Source organism: Physeter macrocephalus, chromosome 12, assembly GCF_002837175.3.
Source record: "Physeter macrocephalus isolate SW-GA chromosome 12, ASM283717v5, whole genome shotgun sequence".
Taxonomy (NCBI): Eukaryota; Metazoa; Chordata; class Mammalia; order Artiodactyla; family Physeteridae; genus Physeter; species Physeter macrocephalus.
In genome coordinates, this window is record NC_041225.1 from 18829347 (window position 1) to 18854393 (window position 25047).

Below are 25047 nucleotides of genomic sequence, written 5' to 3' on the forward strand. Positions count from 1 at the left end.
TCTTCCACGCGACAGGACATTGCCTCCCAGGTCCTCATCCTACCTCTGCTCAACACCCACCCCACCAGAGAGCATTCAGCTTCACTCGGTCACATGCAGATGTCTGAGCGGTGGGTAAGCACCAAGTTCTGGGCTCAAAGTGTCCGAGTTCAAATCCCAGCCCCGCCACGTGCCGGCCGTGGGACCTCAGCTGCTCTGGGCCTCGGCCTGCTCATCTGTGAACAGGAGTAAGTACCTATTTCAGAGTCATCCTAAGGACCAAAGGAGAATGGACCTTCCAAGTGCTTTAACCATATTAATGCATAGAAGGGACTCTTACTAGTGCCTGGTACGTAGTAAATGCTCAATAAATATTGGCTACCTTTTCATTAGTCTTTAATGGCTTAACAGATGAAATCTCTCAACAAAACTGCAAACCCTTAAGGTTTAAAGAATCTCATAAGGATTTGCAAATGAAGCGACTGACAAGGGATTAATCTCCAAAATATACAAACAGCTCATGCAACTCAATCTCAAAAAAACCAACAACCCAATCAAAAAATGGGCGGAAGATCTAAACAGACATTTCTCCAAAGAAGACATACATAATCATTAGAGAAATGCAAATCAAAACCACAATGAGGTATCACCTCACACCAGTCAGAAGGGCCATCATCAAAAAAATCTACGAACCATGAATGCTGGAGAGGGTGTGGAGAAAAGGGAACCCTCCTGCACTGTTGGTGGGAATGTAAATTGGTGCAGCCACTATGGAGAACAGTATGGAGGCTCCTTTAGAAATCTAAAAATAGAGCTACCACTTGACCCAGCAATCCCACTCCTGGGCATACATCCGGAAAAAACTATCATTTGAAAAGATACACGCATCCCAATGTTCACTGCCCCACTATCTACAATAGCCAAGACCTGGAAACAACTTAAATCTCCATCAGCAGAGAAATGGTTAAAGAAGATGTGGTACAGATACAATGCAACACTACTCAGTCATAAAAAAGAATGAAATAATGCCATTTGCAGCAACATGGATGGACCCAGAGACTGTCATGCTGAGTGAAGTCTGACAGAGAAAGACAAATATCATATGATATCACTTACATGTGGAGTCTAAAAAAATGGTACAAATGAACTTATCTACAAAACAGAAATAGAGTCACTGATGTAGAAAACAAACTTATGGCTACCAAGGGGGAAAGGGGGGGGGAAGAGAGAAACTGGGAGACTGGGATGGACATATACACACCACTATATATAAAATAGACAACTAATAAGAACCTGCTGTACAGCACAGGGAACTCTACTCAATACTCCCCGACGATCTACATGGGGATAGAATCTAAAAAAGAGCGGTTATATGTATACGTATAACTGATTCACTTTGCTGTAGAGCGGAAACTAGCACAACACTGTAAATAACTATACTCCAATAGAAATTGGGGAAAAAAAAAAAAAACCGGGACTGTAGCACGTGCCTGGTGGCTGAGAAAGGGCCGGGCAGGAGTGGAGGGTCCCCGGGCTCCCCGCTTGGATGCACCTGTTTTGATCTCTGTGGACAAAGACTCTGCCACCCCCCACCACTAGCTGTGCTACCATTTTCTCATTCTGGCTTTCTCCAAGTTCCTTCTGATGTTCTTGACTTTATTTTAAGCCCAATCCCTTTAGTTTTTTAGAACATGACTAATGCTCACACATGACAGTACTCTCTCTTCTTAAAGACATTTCAGATCCTTGAAAATGCTAACTCCGTCACCACATGGTCTTTTCTCGGAGGGCCAGTCAGAAGCCCACCTCCCTGATGGAGGGGGTGGCAGAGCGCAGGGTGGGGCGCCGCCTGGCCTCGCTGCTCCTGTGGGACACGATTGGCAGGTCACGGGGCATCTCCGGTGACCAGTTCTGCACAGAATAAAGACGAACACTGGAGGGAGGGGGCGGGGGTCGTGAGGATTATGAGTTGGCGCACGAGGAGGGCTCAGAACACACTCGGCCAAGTGCAAGCTCTTTCTATGCCTTTGCTCTTATACTCCTATTAGGCCATTTCCATGTGCTGGAAACCAACACGAACAACGGTATTTTGAGAATTTAAACCCTAGTGCTTACAGGAGAGTAAATTATATCTGCAACTGAAGTGTCCCTTGAATGCGCTGAGCTCTGTTTATGAAAATCATGGCAATTACAGAGACAAGGGAGGGAAGGCACCATCCTCACAGCCGAATCACCTTATCAGGAACATCATTTACCTGTTGGAGGCGGGAGGTTCTCCATCCACACTTATTGCCATGCCCCTGGCTGCTTTGTCAAGAATCCGGCCCTTTCCTGAGTTTCGCACTAAACGCCTGCTCTAAATCCCCAGCGGCACTTCTCCTACCTTTTCTCTGGAGGCCCTGGGACAGCCTGGGGAGGATGCGAACAGACAGGAAGCATATTCCTCTCTCTGTCTTTTGAACCCACAGCACCAGTGCAGTAGCGTCAGCAAAGTGAAATGAGCCTGCACAGGAGTCCACAGCCTGGCCGGCTGAGCTGGAGGCGGGCTGTGCGGACATCCAGTCCAGGATGTCCCCAAGGGGCCCCGGCAGTTCTGACTGGAGATCTGTGTCGGCCACAGTTAGAAGGGGGATCGGTGAGAAGCCTCACGTTGAGAAGAGGCAGGAATGGGCTCGGCAAGCAGAGAGGGCCTTGGGCTCCCCGCTCGAACGGAAAGGTCCTTCTTGCCACCGATAAGGTCCCCTAGCTAAACAAGCCTCCTTAGTGTTGGGGGTGGAGAGAACCAGGCGCAGTTACTGTTCATCCTGCAAGTGGGTTTCAGTGCCCTGCCAATCACGTCCTCTGTGGGAACCAGGGGGCGCCCCACCCTCTTGCTACTTTCACGCCACCCCTGCTTGTTCACTCTGTTCCCACGTGCAGCCCCCGTGCGTCCCTGCATGGCACGCGGTACGCTCCTCCCTGCGGCTCTAAGTACATGTGATTAATACACCATCAGTTAATACACCGTCTCACCTGTCCAGTATTGGCTGTTGTGTGTTTGGCCATCCCTGTCACCCTAGGGCGGAGTGACGAGGGGAGATTAAAACCATACCCGACAGAGGGCTAGCGTGGAAAGAACGCTTACGAATCATTACACAAAAGACCCAGACAATCCAGTAGGAAAACGGCAAAATACCTGAAAGAGCATTTCATAGGAAAAGGAAATCCAAATGGCCGACAAACTATGCAAAGACACCCAGTCACACCAGCAACTGGGAGGAAAGCAAATCAATTCTCCAGGACATGCCTTCGTATGCTGCGTTGACAAAAACTGACAATTCTGACAATACCAAGCTCTGGTGAAATGGAGGAGCTGGAACTCTCCACCCCGCTGCTGGATGGGGGTGGGGGTGGGGGGGGGGCCGTGCCATCACCATGGAAACAACTCGGTATCACCTAGTAAGGGTGACGGGTTCCTACCCCGCAGCCCAGCGATCTTACACACAGTCAGCCCTCTGAAGGATGCTTGCAAATGTCCATCAGGAAATACATGCAGACACACCCTCTCAGAGCTCCACACCGGCCTGGGGGCAGGGATTGTAGCATGTGCCTACAGCAATGAGGACAAACCGACAGCTACTCTGGACGGTGTGAGATGACGAACCCCTTAGCAAAGCTGAGCGAAGGGAGGGGTCACCAGGGTACACTTCCTATGACTCTGTTCACATAAAGTTAAACCAAAGGTCACACTAAATTACAGTGATTAAGGATGAATTCAAAGTTGGCAGAATTGCAGAGAGAAACAAGGACACGACGATGTGTTAATGGTCATCTCTAGGTGGAAGGGGGTGGTGTGATGGGAAAGGAGCAGACAGGAGCTTCTGCGGGCCTGGTCATGCTCTGTTTCATACCCTTGGTGACAGCTACATGTATGCTTGCGCTCACCGTATCATTAGTTTTAAAATGAAACCGATGTTTTATACATAGTTCTGCAGGTGTGATACAGAAAGAGCGAAAGGCACGTAAAAGTCAAACAAATCTAACTGGCAACCTGGACCCTCTTAACCTGGGATCAGCTCTGAGCTGCAGCCACACCTCCCTATTGGGGCCCCTCCTAGACAGAGCATCCACCCAGGTCCGCCCTGACATGAAGCCACCTCCGACAAGCTGACCTGGACCAGGTGGGTTCTCCCAGCAGGTGAGGACAGGTGGGTGACAGAGGGTAGATGGATGCTTCCTGGAAAGCCCTGCGCGGCCAGGGACTTGCTGCTGCATTTCATGGCATCATAAGCCAGGCGCTCTGTCTTCCTCCTCTGTGACCTCTTCTCCCTGCTGTGACCCCTGCCCCAGGGACTTGGCCCACTGTCCCCTTTGACCTTGTACTTCCAGCCAGAGCTTTTACTTGGAGAAGCAGCATTACACAGAGGTATTTTTTTGGTGAGTAGATTTCTCCAACTTTAGAGTCACTCTGTGCCTGAGATTTTTTTGGGGGGGTGGGGGGAAGTTGTGTTATCCACGCCTGTCGTTCTCACTTCTGAGGCACTGCCCACTTGTGCCAAGCTGTTTGCAACTGCTCTCGATGCAGGAGCCCCACTTGCAAACCCAGTCCCTCATTCAGTGAGCATTCGGGCACTTGGGTATCTGCTCGGGCCTGGGGACAGGGCTTCTGCCTGACGAGCGAAGGGTGATCCAGCTCCTTAGGCCAACATCGCGTTCATCAACAGATCGGAAAAGCAATCCGGGAAGTTAAATTTTCTAAAAAATCAACGTCCAAACAGGATACACAGACTGTGCCCGCTGTGGGTGTCATTTGGCTCTGCCTCAGCCATACTCTTTCCCAATTTTGTCCAAGGCATGTGATGCTCGTCCCTTGGATCTTTTTCTTGAAAGGTTTTCATGCAGAAGCCCCTTGAGCCCCTGGTCCTCCATCAGCATGCTCATCTGCCAGCCCAGGTCTCTTCCTTGACCGCCTATGTTAATTCTAGATGCCAAAATGTGCTGGCGTCACCACCACGGGTAAGTTTCGACTTTCCCTTAAAATCATTTTCTGCTTTGAGCTATTTTCTTCTTTCTTTTCTCTGTCAAACTGGAAAAGAAAGTTCTAGGATCTTTCATCAGGAAACTGCTGTACAAAAATCTATCGTGTGAATTTTGGAGTGTCTGACTTTCTAGTGGTAGGAAGGACACACAGATACTGAGACTTCTGACAGAAGAAAAAAGGAATTCTTGCTGCTCTTCCCCCAGCCCCCCAATCGCCAGTGGTCCCCCAAACCCAGGCCACACAGGGCGCGGTGGGACCCGACGCCTGGCATGCCAGCCCGTGATGCCAACGGGGGGCGTCCCTGCTACTGTGAGGCCCTTGGCCTCCTGGCCCCAGCCCGCTGTCTCTGCTGGCCATGCCTCAATTGATGGCTGCCTCTTCCACGCGACAGGACATTGCCTCCCAGGTCCTCATCCTACCTCTGCTCAACACCCACCCCACCAGAGAGCATTCAGCTTCACTCGGTCACATGCAGATGTCTGAGCGGTGGGTAAGCACCAAGTTCTGGGCTCAAAGTGTCCGAGTTCAAATCCCAGCCCCGCCACGTGCCGGCCGTGGGACCTCAGCTGCTCTGGGCCTCGGCCTGCTCATCTGTGAACAGGAGTAAGTACCTATTTCAGAGTCATCCTAAGGACCAAAGGAGAATGGACCTTCCAAGTGCTTTAACCATATTAATGCATAGAAGGGACTCTTACTAGTGCCTGGTACGTAGTAAATGCTCAATAAATATTGGCTACCTTTTCATTAGTCTTTAATGGCTTAACAGATGAAATCTCTCAACAAAACTGCAAACCCTTAAGGTTTAAAGAATCTCATAAGGATTTGCAAATGAAGCGACTGACAAGGGATTAATCTCCAAAATATACAAACAGCTCATGCAACTCAATCTCAAAAAAACCAACAACCCAATCAAAAAATGGGCGGAAGATCTAAACAGACATCTCTCCAAAGAAGACATAGAGACGGTCAAGAGACACATGAAAAGCTGCTCAACATCACTAATCATTAGAGAAATGCAAATCACAATAGAAATTGGGAAAAAAAAAAAAAAAAAAGAACCTCACATGGGCCATTGGAATCACTGCATTGTCTGTGGACAGGTCCTGGGCCATCATCAAAAAAATCTACGAACCATGAATGCTGGAGAGGGTGTGGAGAAAAGGGAACCCTCCTGCACTGTTGGTGGGAATGTAAATTGGTGCAGCCACTATGGAGAACAGTATGGAGGCTCCTTTAGAAATCTAAAAATAGAGCTACCACTTGACCCAGCAATCCCACTCCTGGGCATACATCCGGAAAAAACTATCATTTGAAAAGATACACGCATCCCAATGTTCACTGCCCCACTATCTACAATAGCCAAGACCTGGAAACAACTTAAATCTCCATCAGCAGAGAAATGGTTAAAGAAGATGTGGTACAGATACAATGCAACACTACTCAGTCATAAAAAAGAATGAAATAATGCCATTTGCAGCAACATGGATGGACCCAGAGACTGTCATGCTGAGTGAAGTCTGACAGAGAAAGACAAATATCATATGATATCACTTACATGTGGAGTCTAAAAAAATGGTACAAATGAACTTATCTACAAAACAGAAATAGAGTCACTGATGTAGAAAACAAACTTATGGCGACCAAGGGGGAAAGGTGGGGGGAGAGAGAAACTGGGAGACTGGGATGGACATATACACACCACTATATATAAAATAGACAACTAATAAGAACCTGCTGTACAGCACAGGGAACTCTACTCAATACTCCCCGACGATCTACATGGGGATAGAATCTAAAAAAGAGTGGTTATATGTATACGTATAACTGATTCACTTTGCTGTAGAGCGGAAACTAGCACAACACTGTAAATAACTATACTCCAATAGAAATTGGGGAAAAAAAAAAAAAAGAACCTCACATGGGCCATTGGAATCACTGCATTGTCTGTGGACAGGTCCTGGGCTTGTACTGAGTGATAAGCAGTTGAATTGAAGTAAAGTAAACTGAAAGCAGAATTCCTAAATGGCAACCCAGATCCTCAGCATCAGAAAAGCACTAGGTAGAGTGGTGGCGAGGTTGGGCTCTGCGCTCAGTGGGCCTGGCCTCAGCCCTGCTCTGTTCCTCGCTGGCTGGGCCACCTTGGTCTCATCCTCTGTCGAGTGGAGGTGACGGGGCAGCTGTGTGATGGGCACCAGGGAAGTTTCTTGTCCACCCACTAGCAGGGATACAGCGGATGCTAAGGAAAAGGGGGGAAGAAGATGACGATTTGGGTAAAAACTGGACAATGTAAGCTACAAGGAAACAGAAGTTAAACGTGGAGACTGTCCATCCTGGCCTCACCTCCGCTGGGGAGCGTGAGGGCTGACTCGGTGTGTGTCTGGGTCCACGGAGAGGCACTTCATAAGCATTCAAATGGGTCGGGCGTTGACAGACGAGCGTTGGGGTCATTTCCGGCCCTTCCAGAGTAAGAAAATAATTCATAAAGGGGATTCTAAGTTGCTCCAGAATTTCACATCAGAATTCCCAGCTTACTAAGTCCGCTCTGCCACGCGTGGCGGCTGGGTCATCAGGTAATTCCAAGAGTAGAAATCAGAACAGTGCAAATCCCGTTTCCCCAAATCGCTCTGGGCGCACTCCCAGGCCGTTCTGGAGTTGACACCTGTTTGCTTCCCATCAGCGCCTAGAACTGCCCGCTCCTGTCCACGCAGTACAAAACCCAACCCCTCCAAAGAAGCACCCCACCTCCTCAGATCAGCCCAAAGAAGCCGTGCTGATTTGATGGGGGTCTCATCACTACTCCAGCATGAGACGAAAATCAAGATGAAACTGCTTTCCCGACTCCTTAGGGCTGAGTGAGAACCAGCCTCTTCTGACGGCTCTCAGAGGAGAGAACCCCTAGCCTCGTGCACCCTGGAAATGGGCTGAACCACATAGGTCAGATGGATTCAGAGTCATGCAAAGGTATCTGCCTTGCAAAGTAAAAAATGCTTTTCTGGTCTACAACACACAGTGGTCCACAAAGGAAAAACATGGACGGTGGTTTTGATCTACACACAGCATCGTTTGCAGAAGCAACGGGCGCAGGGAGTGGCTTCTGAGGAAAAGAATGATCCAGGACGATGTGGAATCCTGGGCCATTAGGGAAGCTGCGGTCATCACCGCCGGCGGAGGGGGGTGAGCTGCCCACACAGCAAGGCCACAGTGCTCCCGGGCAGGTGCGGCTAGGGAGAGGCCACCCTGGTCCTCCAGCATCACCCGGCCAGCGATTCCCTAGGAGCAGGCACCCAGGGCAGCTGCCACCCTCCTCATCCGTGTCCTGGCCGCACATCCACCCACGTGTGGGAGTCGGGGGCGGGGGGCGCTCAGGAGTTTGGCGGGGCTTTTTGGGAGGAGAGAGAAGAGAGGACGTTTTAGCCTAATCAGTCCCACAGGTTCTCCTGGTACAGCTTCCTTCCAGGTCGGTCTCTGTGGGAATAAACGATGGTGTGGCGGGAAATGGAAGGCTGGCCAGACGCCTCTGGGGGGCCCTCCAAGGTGGACCCTCCACCAGCCGGGTGCTGCTCTGTGAGTCAGAGCATCCTGATGGGGGTACCAGGGAGCCAGCGAGGCTCAGGCTGAGAGGAGGGAGTGTGATGGAAGATGGGAGGGGTGCCGTGAGCCCAGGTTCAATCCCTGGTAGGGGAACTAAGATCCTGCAAGCTGCATGGCACGGCCAAAAAATAAATAAATAAAATAAAAAATTTAAAAACAAAGGAAAAAACCCACGTGATCATCTCTATGACTGCAGACAAAGCAACTGACAAAACCCAACACTCTTACATGATAAAACACTCATAAAGCTAGGAATAGACAGGAACTTCTGTGACATGTTAAAAGCTATTTATGAAAACTCACAGCTAACATCACACTCAATGAAGAAACACACTGAAAGTTGCCCCCCAAGATCAAGAAGCTAAGAAACTCTTATTGCCGTTGTGAGGGGGGTGGGGGAAGGGAGGGAGGGGGAGGGAGGGAGGGGGAGGGGAGGGCCCGGGACCACACGGCACTCACCCTCCTCCGCACCCCACCTGGCTCCCCGGGACAGGGCAGCAGAGCTTGCCCTCCTGCCCAAACCCTCCTTGTTCCTCAAGTCCTTCCTGGTCCAACAACATCTTCCCAGAGTATTTCACTCCCACCCTCCCGCCATCATCCCTGGCACTGGACCCTTACCACCAGCAAGCGTCACAACCTACTGCATGTCAGTTACATCTCCAGCGACCCCCAAACCCCCCTCTGTCCCCAGCCGTCTGGTGCACATCCCTCCACCAGCCCTCAGGGGACCTTGTCTTTCCTTGCAGGTGTCTGTCAGCCTCCGTAAAGGCTCTGAGCTCTGCTAACTGCGCCGTAGGCTCACGGCTCCTGGGCGGTTTCTGGGGCACCGGAGGGCGAGGCCCTGCACCACAGCCCCCGTTCCGGGTCTTGCCTGTTCCAGGATGACACAGGCCTGCAGCCGCCTCCCTCAGGAAGCCTCCGAGGCTTGGCCTCAGCCTGGTGGAGGGCACTCCTCGACCGCCCTCACACACAGGCTCCCGCACAGCTGCAGTGCCCCGGCTCTGAGATCTGAATGGTTCTCCAGGAAAGAGGGTCCCACGCGCCGGCAAAGGCCAGCAGAACAGAAACTCACCGGAAGATGCCCAAGGAGAGGCGTGATGCTGTCAGAAACGTACAGGATGCTGCCGTCCGTCGTCACAGCGATGATGAAGCCGTCTAACGCCTGCGGAAAACACAACAGGTGAAGGCTCCTCAGTCATGCTTCTATGGATGAGGGGGTCACCGAATCCAAGGACCCCGGGTTAGGATGCCGACTCTATTTCGTAACCCTTCACATATTTTCACGACTAACCTCACAGCACTCTCCTGTCTGGCACATAAGGCGGTTTCTTACACAGAATTTGTCTAGCCCAGGCAAACTGCTTGCAAAGCACAAAAAGGCTTGGTGAAAAAAGGAACCTACTGGTATCATGAAACAGAATTTAGCCATGGAAATTACCTAACTAGTTTTTTTTTGTTTTTTTTTTTAAATGTCTAATTAGGCTTAAAAGTACAAAATGAAAAAAATCTAGAATGTGTTTCAAATAATCTGAAATAGCAATCCTATGACAGTTATAACAACTGCAGTTTCAAACACCAAGGCTTGCATAACTTCACAATATAATCATCTCAAAACATGTGATCAAAAACTTTGGGCAGGAGCTTCTTTCACAGATCCTTTGAGGATAGCTACCACACTTTTGGCTTTGGGCAATTCTTCGTGTTCCACTTTAACAATCTCCAGAAAGATATCTCCACTACCACAGTTCTTTAGGAACATGAAACACTGAAACAAAGCATAATGATTCATTTCAGCCTGCCAGATCAATCTCTTCAAATTATCTGTGTCTTGTAGGGCCTTTAGTTTAAAGTTCTCCAGGACTTGCCGAAAAAGAAAAGGGTTACCTCCGTCAGCACCATTCAAAAAAGGCTGCATTCCGTCCTCACAAGGCCAGTTGCTTCCCGCGCCGTGGAACTGAGTCCGGGAGCTACTACAGTCGCTGAACACGGACGCACGCCGCTCCTTCGTGGCCACGCACAGAGACGTCACGGTGCCTTCGTGAATCAGGCCTTGGAGACTGGCCACACTCAGAAACCTGTGAATGTCTCTTTTTTGCTTTTTCATCTGATTCTTCAACCTCAATGGGAGTATAACTCAGAGCGGCAAGTAGCAGAAAGGTAAGCTTCTTCTGAAAGAGACGAACCACCCTTTGGATTGGGCATATGACATCCTCAAAACAGCTGCTCGGGTAGGACTGTATGTGGTTCTCCCCACCCGTTTCCTCACGATTCATGTCATTTTTCAGCCCTTGAATATGCTTGTCCAATTCAAGCCTGAAAAGCTCAAGTCCTTTTTCAGACCCTCCTAAAAAGCAGACCGTATACTCGAGAGTTATGTTCGGAGTCCGTTGTTGCTGTTTAGGGAAGCAGTTTTTCTTGTGGAAAAGGCAGTAGTAACAACTGACTCTGTAACCTGGAGTTCTCAGTTCCACACATGCAACATTACCCAGCCCTTCAAAGACTGCTCGCTTAGAAAGACGCTTAGCAATGAAACTGTGCAGCTCTGGCTCCACTTCAGAGGGTAGATTAGTATCCGCCAAGGAGAGGCTGAAATCATCACCAGAGGGAGTTTCTGCATCTGTGCCACTTGGGCTTCCACCATCACCGCCCGCCCGCCGCTGGGCCAGTCTGCTTCCACGGTAGCTGTAGACACAGTAGCGGCTGCTGGGCAGGGGCTTGAGTCTGGGCTCCTCGGTGGGGCCGCCCTCCTCGCTGCTCTCTAGCGCCTTCTCATCGCCATCCAGCGATTCCTGCAAGGAGGGGAGCATCGCGGCGGCCTCTGAACGGCCCTGTACCTAAGTAGTTTTAATGATAAGCGTACCTTCGGGCCGAATCAGAAATATCACAATTACCCATGAAAAGATGACAGTGATATTTTACAGTCCTTGTCCTCCTATCCCCAATATCACTTTGAGTTCACTGGTAAACATTTACTAAAAGATATCAGACCTCACAGAGGTATTGAAAAAAAGAAAAACTGTGCCTGCTGGTTGGTGTAGACCTCTGCTTACATCCATTGCCATAGAAAGACCTCCTGAAGGAGCTGTTTGTAAAGAACATTCACATGAATCCACCAAAGTGAAAGGGAGGGACCGATGGGGAAGTGCTGTGTAACTCAACTAGATCCATGAGAACAGCTGTCCCTCGGTATCCATTGGGGATTGGTCCCAGGACCCCTGCAGACACCAAAATCCACGAATGCTCAAGTCCCTGAGAGTTGCCCCCATATCCGTGGGCTCTACATTCTCAGATTCAACCAACCTCGGATGTGGAAGCCACGGACACGGAGGGCCAACTGTATTTCAAAATAACTGGAAAATTCATTTGTTTAGAAGTTTTAACTGAGTGCCTGCTCTATGCTAGATGCACTGCTCTGGGTGCTCATGAGAGAAAAGATATAGGCCATCCATGTTTACTCACAGACTCACTGACTGTTTTGTTTTCAGATTCCTTATCAGATGCTCAGAATGCTCTCATAAGACACAGGAGAAAGGTGATTTCTAAAATTCAGACTCTATTCAGCAGAGAATGGGGTCATCCTGGCAGCTGGCTCTATGGACACACTGAAGAGATGGAGGAGATTAAAAACAAAGTCCACCTCCCCAAAAACAAATTTTTGAGGACGTAATAACGCTCGGGCAGAACATCCCCGTAAGCTATCACTGTTGCCTCACTGACTGTATTGTTAAAATAGCATCTTCTGCAAATATGGGAATTTTTCCACTTTGGGGGAAAAACCCCCAAACTGAAATATGTGCTTAGAAAGTTCTGGAAACATTTTGTATGCACTCAGCTATATCCTCCTAGGGTGTTACTGAGCATCTGCACAGCCAAAGGGCATGGATTCCTTCAGGGTAGGAGGATGTGGCCAACTGCACGGCAGCAGTAAGTGGAAATAGTCCAGTAAGCGTGCAGAGAAGGGCACCCACCATCACCACGCACCAAAGTGGGAAAGAGTTCTTTTCTCCAGGAAAATTAACATGTGGGTCATTTACTGTTTAACACTTACGTACTGCAGGATTTAAGACTGAAAAATATATTAAAGCACATTTCTTAAGTGGACCTCATCCTCTTGGAATTTATCTGTGGTTTTCAACTGGGAGCAACTTTGCCCCCCTGGGGATATCTGGCAATGTCTGGAGACATTTTCGGTTGTCAGTTCTGGGGTGGGTGCTCCTGGCATCTAGCGGATAGAGGCCAAGGATTCTTTGAAACATCCCATCTACGACACACAGGATGTCCCTACAACAAAGAATCATCAGGTCCCAAATGCCAATAGTGCTGAGCTGGAGAGATCCTGGATCAGATTTATGGCTCATGGTGAACACCGAGGTACATCCTAGTGAACTTTATTTCTTCTTCCCTTAAGTATTTTTCTAAATTAAAAAAAAAAATCATATTAGCAGTGCTCCTGGAAGTGAATTTTTTTGAACAGGTGGAGGCACTGTTGATGACGTCATCTGGACCATTTTAGAAAAAGTAGATTAGAATATCGGGAAAAGCAGGAGCAACATAAATTCTCTTCTTGCACAGGGAGCCCATGCCCTCTTGAATTTGTAAAGCAAGTGGGTGTTAAAAAGCTGAAGGTATTTATAGATGGAAGATAACGCTCATCAGCCCATTGGCGTTTTCCATCAAATGCACAAGAATTACCCCGAGTCACTGCTTTAAGAATGTTCGCGATGGCTGTAGAAGTCCCATCAGCAGCATTTGAGAGGGACTCAATAGAACGTGATTGAAAAGCGCTGTGCCCCTCTTATTGCAATGGGGACTTGGGCAGGAGCTTCAGGGACGCCAGAGATGCCATAATGGCCCGAGTTTCATACCTGTCACACACCAGAAGGAAATGAAACCACCCCTTTCTGCCAATTCCTGGCTCTGATAGAATGTTTTTTGTCTTCTCTGGGACAACATCTGGGCTAAGAGAAAAGATGGCTGTAGCTTTTCTGAACAAAATTCAGAAATACCACACACTCCCTATTTGCCAGTCAATAAGAGCTTTCCCTTTTTTGAGTTTACTTGTTCCAATGCTTACAGCCACCATCTTGGCCAGTTTACACTCAACCAGCTTGGCTGGTCTGCGACCAAGTCATTTTGTTCTTTCAAATTCCATAACTTTATGAGTTCTCATGGAGTCTGGTTTGGGGCTTTTTTGGGAGAAGAGGGAAGAAGGAGGGATTCACATTCAGACGGCACCAGCAGTGCAGTTCCCTGGGGCCTGGTGGGTTCTGTCCTGGGTTTCATCTTCATTTAAAAAGGAACCTCCTGGTTATGAAGACATGGCGTCTGATTCCTCATGCTCCCTGAAATGGCTCTGAACAAAGGAGGGGGATATGCAGCTGGAATGGGACACACACTATGGAGAAGTTGCATCCTGGAAAATGAGAGCATCATCCTGTGGGAACCATCATGAGGAAGGTATAGGAGGCTCCAGTCACCCATCACGTGGTCTGTGTCTACTGAGGGGCAAGAGGGTAGAAGAGGAGCCTAAAACAGTCAGAGATAAGTCAAAAGTTCTAGTCGGTGGGTTTCCCATATGCCTCAAAGATGCAATTCACCCAGAAGGCCCACTTGTGGTATAGGCTTAATTTGGGGTCCAATTCACTCATCTAGCATGATTTCCTTTAGACTGGCTTTAGGGAGTCTACACTGGGAGCAGAGGAAAGTGCATAAAGCATATCCATACAAATCTAAAATCTTCTTTTTCAGAAATTCCAGTCTCCTAAGTCTCAGTTCAGCCCAAATTTTTGTCTTTAAAATAAAGACTGTTATAAGAGGCAAAGAAGTACACTACATAATGATCAAGGAGTCAATCCAAGAAGATACAACAATTGTAAACATATATGCACCCAACATAGGAGCACCTCAATACACAAGGCAAATGTTAACAGACATAAAAGGAGAAATTGACAGTAACACAGTAATAGTGGGGGACTTTAACACCTCACTTACATCAACAGATCATCCATACAGAAAATCAATAAGGAAACACAGGCCTTAAATGACATATTAGATCAGATGGACCTAATTGATATTTATAGAGTAGTCCATCTGAAAGCAGTAGAATACTCATTCTTTTCAAGTGCACATGGAACATTCTCCAGGTTAGATCACATGCTGGGCCACAAAGCAAGCCTCGGTAAATTCAAGGAAATTGAAATCATATCAAGCATCTTTTCTGACCATAATGTTATGAGATTAGAAATCAGCTGCAAGGAAAAAAAAAAAAACTGCAAAAAAACACAAACTCGTGTTTTGGAGGCTAAACAATATGCTACTAAACAACCAACGGATCACTGAAAAAAATCAAAGAGGAAATCAAAAAATACCTAAAGACAAATGAAAAGGAAAACACGATGATCTAAAACCTACGGGACGCAGCAAAAGCAGTTCTAAGAGGGAAGTTTACAGCGATGCAAGCTTACCTCAGGAAACAAGAAAAATCTCAAATAAACAACCTAACCTTACACCTAAAGCAACTAGAGAAAGAACAAACACCACCCGAAGTTAGCAGAAGGAAAGAAATCATAAAGATCAGAGCAGAAGTAAATGAAATAGAGACTAAGAAAACAATAGAAAAGATAAATGAAACTAAAAGTTAGTATTTTGAAAAGATAAACAAAATTGATAAGCCTTTAGCCAGACTCAGCAAGTAAAAAAAAGGGAGAGGGCCCAAATCAGTAAAATTAGAAATGAAAAAGGAGAAGTTACAACCAACACTACAGAAATACAAATGACCATAAGAGACGACTACAAGCAACTATTATACATTGTTAACCTTATAAAAGTCCTGTTCCCTCAAATACTTTTGATACCCTGAAACTCCTTGGGGGGGAAAAGGCTGTGCTACAGACTTTTTAAGAGGGTTATATGCTAGAGGTTATGTGTTTTAATTACTTTTCCCTAAGAATTAAAAGATAAAATGATTTCTGTGAAGTAGCATAATGATGCATTAATTCAACATGATATTTCACAAGCTCCTCTAAATTTAACATACTTAAAATGCATTGCTTCTGGAGAAAGTTCTGTATTTTCTTTAAATATAGTTCACATGCAGATTTAAGTATCTTTCATTTCATGCAAATGTACATTAATGCCTTTATATTTCATAATATTTGGACATCTTCATTCTGGCATTTTCTTACTCCAGTAACTTTCTGTTTTCTGCACAGTTAATCTATGTAAATTAACGTTTACATCAGTCTTATATAGGCACATAAGATGAGATCTAGACAGACAGATCCCAAATAGCCATTCTCTAAAACCCTGCCAGGAACCACTGACACAGCCAGTGTCTAACTTCCTCTGGCTGAAGCCATCCATCCCAGGTTTCTTCTTCTAATTCAAGGGCCCAGACATGCCACGTCTGGGGCTTTCTCTCTGTCCACCATGGTATCCGAACACTCCCAGTCTTATCCCCAGTTCAAAAGTCAGCACCATCTGGATGTTTTTGCAGTGACTTATCCTCATCTGTACTGAGAAGTTTCACCCATAGAGAAACGTGATGTTGAAGAAGGCCAGGCACTCAGATCAGTCAGATTTCCTCAAATCCAGCCCAGCAGATGGGCGTGGGCCCTTAACTTTCCGGAGGAAGAAATGTGAGCACCCTTCTTGGCACAGAGAGACCACGTGCTGGGTGGGGAGGGCATAGTCACGTATGGCTGATATCCACACGTCATGTTGATGGACTAGGAGCTCAAGTTAAAAGCATTATTTGAAAAGAAGACTTTTGCTTTCAAAATGTGGCCTACTAAGGGAAAAATATAGAATTGCTGCATTATATTCTACATAAATACAGGGCAGAGACGTAATCCCCTCACTCTCCCTACCTCCAACTCTGTTCCTGCCTGGCTCCCCTACTAGGTATCCTCTGGTTGGGAGATGTGAGTGGGCCGGCAGTCACCATGGCAACGGTACACACTTGCATTGAGTTTGGGGATTCTCGCTTCTACTGCCCAACTCGGTAGCCAAAACATAAGCAAGAGCAGGCAGATTTTTCAAGAGTCTATCTGTTCCCAGCCGTCTTTGCAGGGTCAAGAACAGTTGTTTACTTTGGGCACAGGGTCTTATCTGGAGCAAGCAGCTACATTTTAAGTTGCAACCCATTAAGCTAATTGGAAAGTGCATTTCACCTCCAACATCAGCTGGGTGAATTCTTCATTACTGAGGAATGAAGGCTTCCAGTCCTGCTGAATGTCACAGATTTCCGTTTGCGCTGAGACTTCTGAAAAAAAAAGCATAAACAAGCTTTTAGATGGGAAGGCACCTAGAAATTGGAATTAACAGATGAAGCACACATTATTTCGATGTGATTTTGTGTAAATGTGTAGTTTAACGAAAGAAGCTGATATAAGGACATAAGTTACTCTGATTTCTGAGGACTGGGTGCTTTGGATACAATGGGCTTAAAAACACCTCTTGACGTTTTCACACCCCTTTAATGAGGCTTCTGTGAGGAGAGAACCCCACCCTCTGCACTGAGTGCAGTGCCTACAATTAGCAGGTGGCACCACGCCCTTGAATTTCTACATGACAAAGCCCATCATCAGCGGTTGGAGTCAGGTGGTTGCCACCTCTCAAGGCAACAGGAACAAGGACAGGGATGCAGGGTCACATCCTTAAGCTGCTTCTTCATGGTCAAGGTGAAACAAAATGCTTTAGCGAGCTGGTATTTTCAAAATTCCAGAAACATCTTAGGTGCGTAGTATCTAACCTACTGTGTCTGTGCAGATTGGAATGTATTTTTCAGCATTTCCAGTTCCTGAAGTATAATGTGCTATACAAATACATGTTACTTAGTTGCTTTTAAGGCCAGAATTTACTCTTCCCAAAACTTTTTTGGGTTAATCTGTACTTTGCCCGTTTCAAGTAACTACCTTGTTTGCAAGATGTTTTTCATGTTTGTAAATTTAATAGTCACTGGTCTACACAGGACTCCTTAAACACTCTAGTTCTCCTGCCCTTGTCTTTTCTTTTCTTTATCATAGTTGACTGAAATTGGTTTTTACTATTCATGACTTAGAATAATTTCCTTCTGCTTCACAACTCGGTAACTTCATGTAAATTCTTAGGATTTTTGTCAAGTTTGGGAAAACACCAATCAAGTTTCTTTCCTATAAAAACTGTAAGATTTCAGGGCATTTCACTTTTTTTTGGTTTACTGACTAATCTTAAAGCTCTTTTTTTGTTGTTTTTTAATTTTTATTTTTATGCAATTTTTAAAGGTTACTTTCCATTTACAGTTATTATAAAATATTGGCTCTATGCCCTGTGTTGTACAATACACCCTGGAGCCTATCTTACACCCAATAGTTTGTGCCTCTCACTCCCCCAGCCCTGTATTGTCTACCCCCTCCCACCGCCACTGGTAACCACTAGTTTGTTCTCTATATCTGTGAATCTGCTTCTTTTTTGTTATATTCACTAGTTTGTTGTATTTTTTAGATTCTACATATAAGTGACGGCACACAGTATTTATCTTTCTCTGTCTGACTTATTTCGCTTAGCATAATGCCCTCCAAGTCCATCCATATTGCTGCAAATGACATTATTTCATTCTTTTTTATGGCCGAGTAACAGTCCACCGGATATAGGTACCATATCTTCTTTATCCATTCATCTGTCGTTGAACACTTAGGTTGTTTCCATGTCTGGTTTCTGCCTTTTTGAAAGAGGGTGCTTTATTAATAAAATATCTCTGATTATTACAGGGAGCTCAAATGCTATACTGAATATATTTGTTTTTCCTTCAGCTTATCCTCCATCTTTAACCAATGTTTTGCTCCACTTTATGTAGTAAGAGGTTTCTTTAGGGGTTATTTTCTCGGTGCTAAGAAAAACCCACATAGCTATGATTTATCTCTTTACCTCAGAGAGAAATCATATTCTGTTCAACAGCTTCCTAGAAAATGCAAATTGTTCAGGCAGATAATCTATAAACTTAAACGAGGAGAGACATTTAAAGGCCTTCCCCTTTGACGCTGTGTTGTCGGTAGTTTCTCCGCAGGGAGTTTGGCAAGTTCATCCTGCCATCTGAGTGAATGGATGTGAATGAAGTCAGTGGTTACTCCTGAATGAAGATGCTGTGAAGGGTGAGTTACACGTGTGACTCTGTAAACCTTCCCGAGTTCAGTCACCCCGCATTCCCTGCAGGGAAGAGATCTCCCTTCTTGATTTCTGAAAGAATATCTGCTGCTCTTGCACACAACTGAAGTTTTGTCTTTCATGATTTGAAAGGAGCACAAAAGAGCCACTAACAGCTGTTGGTCACTGAACACAGGAAGAAACCCAGGAAAGGAAACCGTGGTGGACAGGTAGTCAGCCAACAGCACTGAAGGGCCACCAGCGGGGACCAGTATGAGGACCCCTCTCAGCTGATGCCACCGTGGCCACAGACTGTGCCCAGTGAAAGGCATCCTGGGAAGCAGAGGCCGGGCGCTACACACACGTCTGGGCCAGTTATCGCTCTGGGGTCCCAGCTGAGCCAAAGAGGAGAGGGTGAAACTCCCAGTCCCTCAGATCAATGACTGCGACCCTTTTACCACTTAGAAAAGAGATGGACTGCGGCTATGCTTATCAACTAACCCATAAATACCCTCCCCCTTTTCCCAACACATACGCTCATCTGTAAAAATTCCTCTGACTATTAGGATCAAACTGTAGATTAATCATTTGTCTAGGAGAAGAGTCTTCCTGGCAGCCCAAATCTGATATAGACAAGGACAATCCAACTTAATGGTAAAGGAAATGAAAGACCCATTTCTTTTAGATCATTCAGTATGACCAGATACTTTCTAAAACAACAGCATAGTAATAGTGAAAGCTGCCATTTCATTTACTTTGATTTTCAATAATCTGATTACATCCCTTGCAAGTTAAGGCTCCATCCATAGCATGTTAAAAAATATACAGATAAAATGTCTCCAAGCAAGCTAAACTGGGAAATCGAATTCAGTGTTATAATCACATCTCTACTGGCATTTTACGGGAACAATATTACAAGCTACAGGTGACAGGGCAGGATTAGCAAAGCAATATCGTCAGAGTGGTTTCTAAACAGCAAGGGAAGCACAACCATCTGGGAGCAATTCTGCAGGGAAACATTGCAATCAGAAGCTGAACCCCCAAAGTCTACCATAGTTTAAGTTGGACTTGTGCCCTAGAACGCTCACCTCCCAATAGCTCATGCTATGCGTGAACAAGCAGGTACGACTTTGGGTTATATATGGTCAAGGAAGAGTCTGGAAAATGGGGCACAAGACAGGCCGGATGGGGTAACTATTACCCTGTCCAACAGGGACATTTCTCCTTGTTCTGCTGCCATCTCCACCCACCCCCGCTCACTAAGGCAGACGTACTGAAGGGGCAAAGGGTGAGGACTAGGGTTTGCTGTTGGGAGAAAATGACATGGAATCAGCGGAGACTCGCACAGGAAGAGGAAAGCAAACAGGTCAGCCTGCTCTTGTAGAAGTAACATTGCGACGGGTGTGGATCAGGCTGCCCAATACGCCTTGCTATTTACAGAGTTTAGGGGTTTCTCTCCTGTAATAGATACTGATGACACAACATTTCCCTACAGAGAAACACGGTCAGATTCTCATTTTGATTTGGATTACTTCAAAGAGAAAAAGCATGCATTCCAGGATCAAGGTGTGTCTCCCAAGCTGAGGAAATAGGGATGCTTGACAGATTATTGCGCAAAGAGCTAAATAATTATAACGACTATACCTGCACCTAATCATCATGCCTGATGTATCACGCGGCCTACCTTCAGCGTGAAGGCAGAAAGCACGCCTAAATCCACGGTTCTTAACCCTGGCTGCACGCTGGAATCACCTGGGCAGCTTTAAAAATACTGATGCTTAGGCCTGACCCACGGGTGAGCTGGTAAAAGGCTCTCCACACCCACAACAGTAGTGTTTGCCTGTTTTTATGGTGTAAATACTCAGACCCTGGCTGATTTCAAGCTGCCAACTTGATGTCAAGTGGCTTGTAAAACTCTTGAAAATTTAACAATCACCTTTTGCAAGCTGGTTCGAGCCGGCTCCAGCTCACAACCTGGGTTCCACCCCTAGAAATTCTGAGGTGTTGGCCTGTGAGGTGTGACCCAGTTACATGTATTTTTAAAAGCTCCTCAGGTGATTCTAAGGGGCCACCAAGGGTGAGAGCCAGTAGTCTAAATGGCCACACTAATAAACTGCTATAGTGTAGCTATGATGTCTCTATCTATAAGAGTCCCATAAATCATGTCTTGCGGAGAAGCAGTACGATGTGATGTTAAAAACTTGGGCTCTGGAGACAGAATGCCTGGTTTAGATTCTGTACCTTCCTGGCTGTCTGATAATAGTGCCCTAACATCTCTGTGCCTCGGTTGCCTCATCTGTGAAAAGGTACCAACCCAAAGGGCCACTGTAAGCCTCAGATGAGTTACACGCCAGTGAGTTACTCTATGGAGCCCTTAGAACAATGCCTGCCTGGCTCAAGGTGAGCCCCGAATGAATGCTAACCATGCTATTCTCCACTCCATTGCAGATGCTTGTGGAATTCATGTCCATTTGGATTATAAGTTAAGTTATTGTTTGTTTTTGTTTTTTGCTTTAATCTAAATTTTGGTCCAACCATTATGTTTCTCAATAAAATCTGTCTTGGATTTTCTATTTTCTTTTGAATGTGGAATAAGGATGAGGGAGATCTGGGGTTGATCCTGGTTGCATTTCAGGGGGCTGCGTGGAGTAGGCCTTAGTCTTAAGAAAAAGGTGAGATGGACACAGGCACTCCGGGTGGTAGGAGGCTGCATTTCTGCTGACTGATCCTTTCCAGGTCCCAGATTTGACAATTCTGTAATTCCACAGTGGACAGAGCCCAGCATAAATGTCACACTGATGAACTTGATCTCAGCTGTCCTATTTCTCAGTGGCACTGACCTAGTTTGAGTAATTTGCACACAATATCTTGGTAATCAAAACAACCTGCTCTTTCATTTAGCTAAATCATCACTTCGGAAATATAACCATTCTGCTTAAATTATTGAGGGCGATAAAATATTGCTGCAAATACTTTATTGTTCTTGTTCCTGGCTTGACTGTTCTTCCCTGACTTTTAACAAAAGCAGTTAACATATTCTTTACTCTCCCCTGGGCAGCTGTGGGGTAAAAAAGGAGATATATCATTACTGTCACATTTGTAATAGGTATATACAATTATTACAGAAATAATAAAGGAATAACAAGTATAATGAAACTTTCTAGTGTCCCAGCTGTGCCCTCTTCCATGAAATCATCCTGTCTAGGAAAATGTTCAGTGAAGGAGAAGCATCACGGTAAGCACAGAAGAACTGTAATTATCTCCTCAGTAATCTGACATTTCTGACTTTAATATGTTTGGTGTCATGGCTAAGGAAAAAAAAAAAGGGAATTCTGTTCTTGCTTGTTAGTAGCTCCTGAACCCTCCTAACTCTTCTTCAATTTTTTGGTACCATCCACAGGGGAGCAGTAGTGCAGGGTGGGCCGTGCTAAGAGGTAAAAGGGTTGGAAGGAGAGTAAAATGGAGACAGGATGATTTGAGAGAGACAGAGGTTCAAGGATGGATTCAAATAATAAATTCATATAATGGAATACTAGGTATCAATGAAAATGAATTAGCCACTGCACTGGAAGAACACAGATTAGTCACACAAACATCATGTTCATAATGTATGATTTCATCTGAGTAAGGGCCCAACAGACGAAACCAATCTCTGGTATTAGAAGTCAGCCAGAGGGGCTTCCCTGGTGGCGCGGTGGTTGGGAGTCCGCCTGCCGATGCAGGGGACATGGGTTCGTGCCCTGGTCCGGGAAGATCCCACATGCCGCGGAGCGGCTGGGCCCGTGAGCCGTGGCCGCTGAGCCTGCGCGTCCGGAGCCTGTGCTCCGCAACGGGAGAGGCCACGACAGTGAGAGGCCCGCGTACCGCAAAAAAAAAAATAAATAAAATAAAATAAAATAAAAAACATGTAGACATTGTACAATACCTTTGGGGAAAGCAGAGGTAAACAGGAAGGGGCAACTATTGGGGAAGCTTCTATTTCTTGACCTGGGTGTTGGTTTCCTGGCTGTATTCACTCTGTCATAACTAATTCAACTGTACAGTTATGATCTGTGTATTTTCTGTATGAGTGTTATACCTTTATAAAGTATTGAAAAGTTTAAAAAAAAAAGAGTGGAGTGCTGGAATAACTAGATAGTCACATGTAAAAGGATGAACTTTGACTCCCTACCTTACTCCATATACAAAAAATTAACTCAAAGTGGATCAAATATCTAAATGTTTAACCTATGGCTTATATCTAACTGCTTAAATTATACCTTAAAATTACAAAACTATTAGAGGAAAATATAGATTTAAATCTTCATGACCTTCATCAACAATAGTTTCTTAGATATGATAGCTAAAGCACAAGAAACCGCCACCACCAACAAAAAGATAAATTGGATATCATCAAACCTAAAACTTTCCTATGTCAAAGGACATCATTAAGAAAGTGAAAAGACAACCCACAGAATGAGGAATGTATTTACAAATTATATATCTGATAAGGGTCTAGTACCCAGAAATCTTACAACTCAACAGCAAAAACATAAATAATCCAATTAAAAATGGGCAAAGGATTTGAATAGACAGTCTCTAAAGAAGACATACAAATTTGCCATGTGCCAATAAGCCCATGAAAAGCTCAACATCATTAGATATTTGGGAAATGGAAATCAAAACCACAATGAAATATCACTTCTTATCAACCAGGAAGGCTATAATAAACACACACACACAATCAGACAATAACAAGTGTTGGTGAGGATGTGGAGAAACTGGAATCTTCATACATTGCTGCTGGGAATGTAAAAATGGTACCACTGCTATGGAAAACAGTCTGGCAGTTTCTCAAAAATTTAAACACCAAGTTACCATTTGACCAAGCAATTCCACTCCTAGGTATACCCAAGAGAACTGAAAATGTATATCCACTCAAAGACTTTTATAGGAATGTTCACAGCAGCATTATTTAACAGCCAAAAAAATGAAAATAGCCCAAATATCTGTCAACTGAGAAACAGATAAGTGAAGTGGTATATCCTCACAATAGAATATTCTTTGGCCATAAAAAGAAATGAAACACAGATACTTGCTAAAATAAGGACGCTAAGTGAAAGAAGCCAGAAACAAAAGACCACATATTGTATGATTCCATTTGTATGCGATGCCCAGAACAGGCAAATCTATAGAGACAGAAAGTATTCAATAGATCAGTGGTTGCCAAGACTTGGAGGGAGGGTGGAAACGGGAAGTCACTGTTAGTGGGGTACAGGGTTTCTTTGGGGGATGATAAAATTAGATGGTGTCTATGGTTGCACAACCTGTGAGTATAGTAAAAGCCAGAGAACTATAAACTTTAAAAGTAGTGAATTTTATGCTGAGTTACATCTCAATTAAAAAATGTATTTGATATTAAGTCAATTAATTATTTTTGATTAATTTTTTCCATGGTATTTTTTTCCCATGGTATTAATTTTTTCCTTCTACCTAAACTCTTTGGTAGAAGGCCAAAGAGTTTAGGGGCGGTGGCAGCAATGGATGGAGACACCAGTACCGTCTGATCCACTGGAAAATGAATACCTGGGCATGGCAGGGCTAGACGGAAAGGCCTGCTCCAGACATTTTTAATCAAGATGCGCCCATCGTTAGCGCCACCCTGCTGGGGTTGGGTGCGACCTGTGAGTCTGCTCTGGATTCCCTCCTCTGGCTGAGAAAGCAATTTGGGAGGTGAGTGTCCTGTCCCAAACCTGCCGGGGATAGGGTTTTTCTAGAGGGTGGAGTGCCTTGGAAAGAGGAAACCTATGACGGAGGAGATCGGGTTTGCTGGGGAGAGAGAACCAAGCAGGAAGACCAACTTGATGAAGTCGTTGCCAAATGGAAATGGCAGGAACGGAGTAAAAACGGAGAGAGGCGTCACCATTACCATTGTGTTTCTGCAGGAATCCGATGACCTTCTCCAGCACGGTGGTCTTGTCCATTTTCCGCGTGTTGCCAGGCAGCATGGAGCTGAGCTCTTTGATGAGAACATTGAACTGGTCCCGACGCTTCTTCTCAGACTTGTTTCGAGAAGCTCTGTCAACGCAAAATACACAGGTTACTGGAACATTCCACTCCTGGAAGCCTTCCTTACGGGACGGAGGCACTTTCGGTCAGAGTGTGTTCTGCTGAGATCATCTAATCAAAACTTTTCAAGGAAAGAAACGTGTGCCACATTTCCGAGCTGAGTAACAGGGACAGAAAAAATGTTACGCTAGGCTCCTGGCCACAAAGAAAGACAGTATCAGTGAGTCCTGACTCAGATGCAAAATCTTACAGATCGGCTCTGCAGCCAGATGCTCTGACTCCAGAGA

General features: G+C 45.7%; 2 protein-coding genes across 2 annotated transcripts in view; both read right to left on the minus strand.

The window, feature by feature from the left end:
* The window catches only part of NPAS2 (neuronal PAS domain protein 2), a 169364-nt gene that overhangs the window by 25741 nt on the left and 118576 nt on the right, over positions 1 to 25047 (minus strand). Inside the window, exons 3-5 of the mRNA XM_055089127.1 lie at positions 24621 to 24769; positions 16762 to 16853; positions 9663 to 9752 (exon numbers count right to left, since the gene is read on the minus strand). Coding sequence (XP_054945102.1) covers positions 9663 to 9752; positions 16762 to 16853; positions 24621 to 24769 — 331 coding nt within the window. The remainder of the gene's footprint in view (positions 1 to 9662; positions 9753 to 16761; positions 16854 to 24620; positions 24770 to 25047) is intronic.
* On the minus strand, positions 10212 to 11769 carry LOC102987637 (protein Njmu-R1-like). Its single transcript, XM_055088934.1, is given in 2 exon segments — positions 10212 to 10682; positions 10684 to 11769. Coding segments are annotated over 2 exon segments (1185 nt in total). The 5' UTR covers positions 11398 to 11769.